Source organism: Lactuca sativa, chromosome 1, assembly GCF_002870075.4.
Source record: "Lactuca sativa cultivar Salinas chromosome 1, Lsat_Salinas_v11, whole genome shotgun sequence".
NCBI classification, from domain to species: Eukaryota; Viridiplantae; Streptophyta; class Magnoliopsida; order Asterales; family Asteraceae; genus Lactuca; species Lactuca sativa.
The window spans coordinates 99,252,015-99,261,191 of record NC_056623.2 but is presented as its reverse complement, the minus strand read 5'-3'; the positions used below and the strand labels follow the sequence as shown (position 1 = coordinate 99,261,191).

The 9,177-nt window shown below is 33.1% G+C and overlaps 1 protein-coding gene across 1 annotated transcript; it reads right to left on the bottom strand.

The window, feature by feature from the left end:
* Positions 1-7,256: 7,256 nt before the first annotated feature.
* Positions 7,257-8,337, bottom strand: LOC111899377 (protein AUXIN-REGULATED GENE INVOLVED IN ORGAN SIZE). Its single transcript, XM_023895218.3, has 2 exons — positions 8,096-8,337; positions 7,257-7,918 (listed from the first exon to the last, which is right to left on the bottom strand). The coding sequence occupies exon 2, from the start codon at positions 7,781-7,783 to the stop codon at positions 7,397-7,399; it is 387 nt and encodes a 128-aa protein (XP_023750986.1). The 5' UTR covers positions 7,784-7,918; positions 8,096-8,337; the 3' UTR covers positions 7,257-7,396.
* Between the last annotated feature and the right edge of the window lie 840 nt (positions 8,338-9,177).

The window sequence follows — 9,177 nt, the reverse complement described above, 5'->3', positions numbered from 1 at the left end:
TGCCAACTTTATTGTTTAGGACGTGTCTAGAGAGGTGGATTCAAATGATAAAAGTGGAACCCTTCTTATATACCCCGATTGCTTTAAATGGTCATAGGAGATGTTCTATATGTGGGTTGCAAAACAGGGTTTTATGCATCCCGTTTTATAACCTATTATTTAGTAGTGAGGTGAGGTATTTGATAAGAATTAAGCCTTAAAAATAGTTTCGTCTCTGATATGATTTTATTATCCCATTGTGTTTGATTAATCATGTATTATGTTTTGATTTAATGTTGAAGTTTGATGAGATTTCTTTATGTTGAAAAATATTTTTATCAAAAAAATATTGACAATGTTATTTCTAAATTAGTCTTACAAGGGATGTCACAACTGAATTACAACATAAGGTTAAGTGAACAATATACTAAGAATATTGTTTTGAATTTAACCATAATGCTTATGTTTATGACTCCAAGTATAATTGCTAGAATAATAGACATGTAACCAATGAACTATAGTGAAAATAGAAGTATATAGTGAACCAATCATCTCTCTTGAAACAATAATATTTAAATGAATGTATGTTTGATTGGGTTTTAATGGGGCCTTCATGAAGGGTCCTTATCCTGGGAAGATTTATACTTCAACGGGTTTCGATTTGCACAATGGAATATACCCAATTGCATACTCTATAGTGTGGCCTAACCCATTAATTCCTAGACTTTTTTTAGAGTGCTTGTAAGATGATTTGGATTTGACTAGATCTTCTAACTTTACTTCCATTTGATTTTCTTACATGTATATAGGTGTTCATAACATCATTTTCCAAACTATTTTCATATGTTGAGTTATGCCTTAGACATATCAAGAGAATATGAAACTCAGTTGGAGTATGAAAGGGTTAAATGATCATCTATAGAGGTGTGATACCACAACTAATGTGACTATTTTCTAAAAAGTATTGAAAGATTTAAAACAATTCAATGCTAAGGCTAAATATCACTTTTGTAGTATTTCAACAAATTCGTTATTCATGTCAATTGTTTAATATATATTAATCTTTTGATTTTAATGTTAGATATGTCCACATGTAGTAGAGCATTGTCTAATGTTTTTTTTAATAATATGTATGAAATATCTTACTCTTAGTTATTAGATTAAAGCGTAGCAGAAAAGGGGAAGGATAAGGAAAAACTCGTATAAAACTTTATTAAAGTAAAAAAAATAACTCAAAAAATCCAACTAACATGAATACAGGAACCTATATATGAGTTTTATACTAAATAGACTTATTAATATTAGCCTAGGAAATGACAAATACATTCCTTATTCTAAACTCCTTCTTGCTCAAGGATACTGTAACGCTCGACATGTCAAGGTAAATTCTTAACTATTATTCCTTTTTAAAATTTGGCTTAAGTCTTAGTATATTCGGCGTACTTGGAAGGTTGCATGTGTCGGGGAAGCCGTTGGTATTGCGTACGCAGGGCGTTCGTGAGTTAGGGGAGCACCCTAATTTTTAGGGTTTGCACCATATCTAAACACATTAAGTCCTCAAAGCATTCACTTTATTAGCCTTCATAGCCTCTTTTGAGCTACACCTCAAAACCCTAACCCATTTCTCAAGAGATTGATGATTGTGTGTGCGGTGCATATTGAAGAAGAAGAAGACGTATAGAGGAGCATTGGATAAGCGAGAGCTTGTAGAGCTAGAGATTATTCACTCTTTCCAGCTCATTGGAGGTATAACGTCTGAACCTTGCTCATCTTATGTCTAGATCTAAATTTGGGGGAATATTTTAGCATATTGTGGTCCCGTGGATGACCCCTTGTGAGTAAATGCTACTCTAGATGTTATGAGATGTTTCTTTTGATGTTTCTGAGCTCCTTGGTCCATAAACCTTACATCTTGATGCTTGTAGATCAACCATGCATGAGTTAGTGATCATTTAATGATAGTAGAATGCTAAATCTAGGGTTTGAGTCCCATTAAGACATGCAAAAGGATAAAGTTGCCAATTTTATTGTTTAAGATGTCCCTAGAGAGTTGGATATGAAGTTGGACGTTAGGTCTTAACGAATTAAGAAATTAAAGGAAGGTTTTAGCCAGCAGGGACATACGTTGGGCGTAAGAAGGCGTACGTTGAGTGAACGTACCTGGGTTCCTGATCCATGTGAAGCCATCGAGTACGCCGGGCGTACTGGTGGTTTGCTTAGCGTACTCACCTGGGAACCTTTTTGGGCCTTTGATTTCAAGCCACCTTGGACTTTAGGGTTTTGGGACCTTGTTTGACCATAAATCTTTCTAAGTTGGGCCTTTATGGATTGGGCCCATATTGGGCTTTGAGTGTCTTTTGGACTTTGGGCTAGTTTGGAATTTAACCATGATATGATATGCTCATTAAGGAAAGGGTAAAATGGCTTATTTACCCTAGGAGCCGGGAGTTAGAATTTGGACCCTCGGTGTAGGATAATGACCTAACGACTAATTAGGATTTTATTATTTGTGATTTAGTGTTGGGATTTACGATTCAGCAGTCGGAGTGTGATTTGTTGATCTTCAGACTGAGGTGAGTTCGTTCACCATACTCGTGGGTCGAAGGCACCAATGTTGGCCCACTTTATGTTTATAGGATGAAAGTGTCTTCGTGACAATTTCCTGTTATGTATGTTTTATGCTTGTTGTCTATGTGACCCTTGTTGTCATGATTGTATGCTAGCTTTAGGGGTGAAATAATACCGGTTGAAAGAGACTGAAGGGATGAAATATACCCACTACCAGTTGAAAGAGACCAAAGGGGGGTGAAATAGATCCAATACCGGTTGAAAGAGACCTAATGGGGTGAAATATACCCACTACCGGTTGAAAGAGACCGAAGGGGGTGAAATAGACCCAGTTATGTTTTGATCATTATGTATGTATGGTATGGGGTGTTTTCAAGGAGCTCGCTAAGATTTGTGCTTACGAGTTTCAATTTATGTTTCAGGTACTTCCAGCTCGAAAGGGAAGGGCCCGACATGATTGTACCACAACCACCCATGTTTTTCGCATTATGTGATTTTGGGATTTTGTACTCTGGTGTGATTTCACTATGATACACTTTCGGTTGTTTTGACATGATTATTGGATGTATTAAATGAATTTAAAATGAAATTTTTGTTTGAAATTTTTTGGATGTTATAAATACTTGGACAACACACCAAGTAAGTTGAATGATACTCCAATTAAATGACTTCTGGATCAGATCACACCTTCTAGCCACTTCCAACTCAAATTAATTTGCCAACAATTAAATGGTTGAGACAAGCCTATAATAAGTTTATTGAAGTATATTGGAGAGTATTTAATGAAAAGAATTTGCGATGCTCAGAAAGTCATAGACAAATTCCAAGGTCCCCTAACTCCAACTTCCATAAACTTATAAGCATTTCAAAAGGAAGGAGCTCATTTCAGACACGTGTTTAGAGAAGTTGGTAAGTATCAAGTGTTTAAGACTTTAATCCACGGATGGACAAGTGTGTTTTAAACCTATAGGAAAAAAGGTATGCTTGTAAGAAATGGGATATCTCATGGATCCAAGCAATTATGTTGTATGTATTATTTGGGATAAGATTAGAAGGATGAAGAATGGGTGATCCCAAGGATTGGGTACATAATCTATGTTAGCTAGGTACATGGAGTGAAATGTACAACTCCATGGTGGTGGCTATAAGCCTATAAATGGACACAACATACGTAAAAAGTGAAATTCTCCAACCACACTAACTCCCCCAAAACATCACTGACATGTATGTACGTAAAAACTTAACTAACTGAAGGTATAAATTTGTTTATAATGTTTAACCATCTTCAAATATGCAGGTGGGATGACAAAGAAAAAAGAGAAAATGAATGATGATGAACCTTGCAGCCATGGTAAGAGTCTTATTAGGAAGGAACTAAATGTGACCTTTAGCAAGTGTCACAAAATATGCCATAATTCATGGAGTTGCAAGGGCTAATTAGGACCAAATGAAGTTGCTAAGGGAAGTAGAAAGATAAAGGCAAAATACATATCTGTTGGTGGTTTATATTGGTTAATGTTTGGTTGAATTTGATATTTGTTTTGTAATGGTATATTGGTTAAAAATTGCAATGATATCTTCGTTTAGGTAATGACATTAGTACAATATTAATAATTAACATTTACTTGTAATGGGGTTTGGCCTAGATTTTTGTAGCATATTATGTAAACATAATTAATGTAGTTTATGAATTTCAATATGTTTATGCATTTGTTTCTTACATTTCAAATGTTTTTAGATTAACCATTAGTGAGATATTACATCATTAGGTTATATAGAAAATTATCACCATTAGATAAAATTAAGTTGAAATGTAGTGAGAAGTTCAACAAAACCCTACACCATTATCATTGAGACCGAGATTTCTCCCTTTAAACTTTAGAATACCAGTTTTTATGTATATATAAAATGTTGAAACTCCAACTAAAAAACAAAAAATGGTTTCAACTTTTTTGCTTCTTCACGTATTTTCTTTAGCGAATATTCATTGTTGGTGGTTCAACGAATTACATCCATTGACCTATGACACGTCGGTGAGTCAACCCACCTAATAAATATGCATTTGGACCTGAAGTTCGAACAATACCACAACACCACAACTTCATGTGGGGTTTCGACCATTATGTTAGAATAATAATTGGGCTTCCACATGACTAGAGAACCATCTTGTCGATCGGACTTTTTGGTGAAGGCATGTTTAGAACGTTAATGGAGAAGAAAGTAATCAAAAGACTGGGTGTGCCATAGATTAAAAGAGGAGGGGGGGAGTGAATGTTATTGAACCCAAAGGAGATAGAAGTAAGGATGAGCAAAAACTGAATCGAAAACCGTAAAACCCAACGAAACCGAAATTGAAAACCAAAAACCGTAAAAAAATTGACAAAGTGGGTTCGAATTTTTATAAAAACCTATATAATCTGTTTGATTCGGTTTTTTAGTATAACCGAACCAGTAAAACTGAACAAACCATGGGTTTAAAAACCGACACACAAAACTGACCAATCGTATATATTATTTAATATTTATTTTTCATACTTATTATATTTATTATACATATTTTCTAAGATAATCAAGTTCATGTTTTGGAACTTTTTTTATGGTCGTAGAATCCGTACTCTTGTTGTTGCGTAGTTATTGTAATATATTTAAATTAATTTCGATATGATTCATAGCAATGTACTGTAAGTTTGAACCCAAAAAACTAGAAAATTGTGAACCCACAAACCCACAAAATCAAACTGAAAACCATAAACTCAAACCGAAAAACCAACCTATGCAAAAATCGAACCCATATAAGTTTTAAAACCGAAAAACCGACTTTTTACGGTTTGGTTTGGTTTTAACAAAAAAGATGACACATGCGAATCCCTAGATGAATAAAAAGACCATAATAACCTCATGTGAGGGCATGTAGGCAGGCCCATCGTCTAGACACAAACGGTGGGGAAAATGACTTGTTAAGGTAATTAACTTTTCGGTATGTTTACATCCAAGTGACTATCTTTTTTTGTACGCATCTAGGTAACAAACTTATTGGAAGTGTTCACATATAACCATTATGACCTGCTATAGCAGGTTAAATCCTAGATGTGAACGCTTTCAACAAGTTCGTTACCTAGATGTGTACAAAAAAATAGTTACCCAAATATGAACAAAACGAAAAGTAAAAATAAATTACACAAATGGTCCTTATCGTTTGCGAGAATTTGTGTTTTTGGTCCCTAACTTATTTTTAACTCGGATGGTCCTTACTGTTTATTTTTATTATGCGTTTGGTCCTTGTCTTAGCTAAAAAGACTATTGTGCTCTTATTAATTTATTTTCTAATTAATTTTCCTATTTATGTATTTATTTTTTATATATTTAAAAAAATTAATAGACCCCGCATATCTGTATATCCTCACCATAAACTTCAAACCACATTTGAGAAATTTAATTTGGATGGTTCATACTGTTTATTTTTGTTGTGCATTAGGTCTTTGTCTTACCTAAAAAGACTATTGTGCCCTTATTAATTTATTTTTTTTAATTAAATTTCTTATTTATGTATTTATTTTTTTACATATTTAAAAAAAATAATAAACCCCACATATATGTATCTCCTCACCGTAAACCTGAAACCATATTTGAGAAATTTAATTTAGGTCTTACAAGTCACCATCCCATCTCTCATCCTCCCCAACTTCTATTTCTTTTCCATCTTTAGTAACATCAACGTCTTCATCATGCTTCTCTTTTTGGTACTTCAACTCTGGCGAACCAACACCATAGCCTACTGTCTCTTCATCTTTAGTGGGTTGTGGTGTTGATTCGACATAGTTGAAGGACCAAAAAAAGAAGGGATGATGAAGACGTCGATATCACTAAAGATAGAAAATAAATAGAAGTTGAGAAGGACGAGAGATGAGATGGTGAAGAGATACAATTATGTAGGGTCTACTAATTAAAAAAATTAAATAGTAGGGATCATTTGAGTTAAAAAAAACAAATTAATTAAAAAATAAACAGTAGGATCATCCGAGGAGATACAAATACGTGGGGTCTATTAATTTTTTTAAATATGTAAAAAATAAATACATAAATAAGAAAATTAATTAAAAAAATAAATTAATAAGGACACAATAATCTTTTTAGGTAAGACATTGACCAAACACGCAATAAAAATAAACAGTAGGGATCATCCAAGTTAAAAAAATAACCAAAAAACACAAATTCCCCCAAACCACATGGACCATTCGTGTAATTTATTTTTAGTTTTCATTTTGTTCATATTTGATAACTATTTTTTTGTATACATTTAGATAACGAACTTGTTGAAAACGTTTATATCTAAGATTTAACCTGTTATAGCAGATCATAATAGTTATATGTGAACATGTCTAACAAATTTATTACCTAGATGTATACAAAAAAAAATAGTTATGCTGAATATACCAAAAAATTAATTACCTTAATACGTTCTTTTTCCCAAACGGTGTTGTCCAAAAAAAAAAATTGCCTACTTGATTTTGAAACCGCAACCAAAGTTTACTCAACTTGAGACTTTTTATTTCAGAAACCACATGGAAAGCAAAATAAAGTAATAAACTAATTAAGCACATCCAATTAGTTTATCCTTTACATATTGAATCGTTTTATAATGCGTTTAATAGTAAGAAAATTACTAAATTAAAAATCCTCGTTATAAATATAAAACAAACAAATGCATCTGATGAACATTTTGAGTAATTAACTAAATGTATAAGCCTTCTTTACATCTCTTAAAAGTTAAAACTAGCACAAATCATAATATTCAATATTTCGAAAACAAAAATAACAAAGAATTTAACTAGAAAAAAAAAAATAGCGATTATGCGATGTTTTTATGACGAGAGGTGGACGACGACGACGACGACGAAGGCATGAAGGCGAATACAATGAGGCCACCCAAAATGAAGATCGGAAGAAGCAACAGCATGAACGGCGGCGGCGGCAGCGGCGGAAGTATCAACGGAAGTATCAGCAATGACACCGTTAAACCTACCAGCACCACCATTGATTCCAAACTGAAATAGCTGCTTCTGGTTTTCGATTTTGATATCATCGTCATCCTTCTTCCTCCAAAACTATTACTTGACGATGATCGGTCATCATACACCGCCGGCGCCGGCACCGCTTTCTTTCCCCCTTGTACCACCATTGTCGCACCACCGCTTTCATGAGCGCTCATCTTCATGTTCATTCTTCTCACTTCCATAACAACACTTGACTTTATCCCAATGTGATCGATCGATCTTCTCTATAGGAAAGGGTTATAACTTATTAACTTATATAATTTATAACTCTTCAGGAACATGTACAGTATTCGCTTTTCGATCTACAAATTCTCGACCTGAAATCCATACACACAAGAAAGTTAGATCATAATTCACAAAATCACAACAATCAGAATGTAAAACCGACAGATTTCGAAACAATTACAAAACTGGTTACTAGTTTATACACAATTTAAGGTGAATTGATGAGAGAAAAACGCAAAGAGGTTGTGATTTACTAGAAGATGAATTACCTGATGAAGATGAAGATCGGAATGAGGAAAAGGGAGATGTGAAATGTGAATTGTGATTGAGGTTTGAATGAAATTGAGATTAAAATCCATGGGAATAGGAATAGGGGTGGCGTGAGGTGGTCGGATTCAGTGAATTTGGGAGGACAAGTGGGGTGGGTGGGGGCTGTTGCAGCGCAAGTAGTTTCCTCTTTTTGAAAGTCTGTGGGTGCGTTTTTCAAGACCGGGTGGGATTCTGAGTCTCTGGACAATTTCTTTGTTATCCGTCAAGTCTCAAGTGTCAACACCCTTTTTACCCATCACGCTACGTATACAGTTTCAAAAAAATTTCTCATCTAAGGATATCTTTCAGATTCGATTACTAGTTACGAATCTACTTCGATAAATAATTGAATATATGGTTCATATAGAAACAAAAAACAATATTTGGATGTGATTTGAATTTGATTATTTATAAGATGAAATGACAAAAATAGCAAGTTTATAAAAAATAAAGAAAGAAAGTTTCACCAATAACCTTTTCATTTATTTTATCATGATATATCCTAAAAAATAACATGTTGTTTTGTATTTAGCCTTACATTCTTTTCCTATTTATATTTTTATTTATGTTAAATGGTGATATGTGTTATATCGGATAAGATTAATAATATTTGAATATATTTGTCATTAATCAAATAGGTAGGAATATATGTAGGAATGAAATATGAAATTGTGACATGTGTTATATTGAATAAGATTAATATTAAATATATTTATATCATTTTAAATAGGTAGAAATGTGATATTTCATATGTCGTAAGTAAGGCTAAATGCCAAAAAAAATAATAATAATAAAATAAAAAAAAATAGAAAGTGGTGACGATTTAAACATGGCTAAATGCAAAATATAGAAAGTGTTTGACGTCGTAGTGCATGACTACAAAATAAGTGGTTATCGGTGAAATTTCATTAAAATTTGGATAATTCTTGTTAAAAGCTTAGAAATATAAGTTGTTTTTATTACTTTATATTTTTTTTAATAACTATTGGTTAGCTATCACAAAATTTTATTATTCTAAATTCTGATTTGAAATTATCTTAAT

Bases quoted from the DNA above. Each gene is read 5' to 3' on its own strand.
- LOC111899377 (XM_023895218.3), bottom strand. From the start codon at position 7,783: ATGGAAGTGAGAAGAATGAACATGAAGATGAGCGCTCATGAAAGCGGT.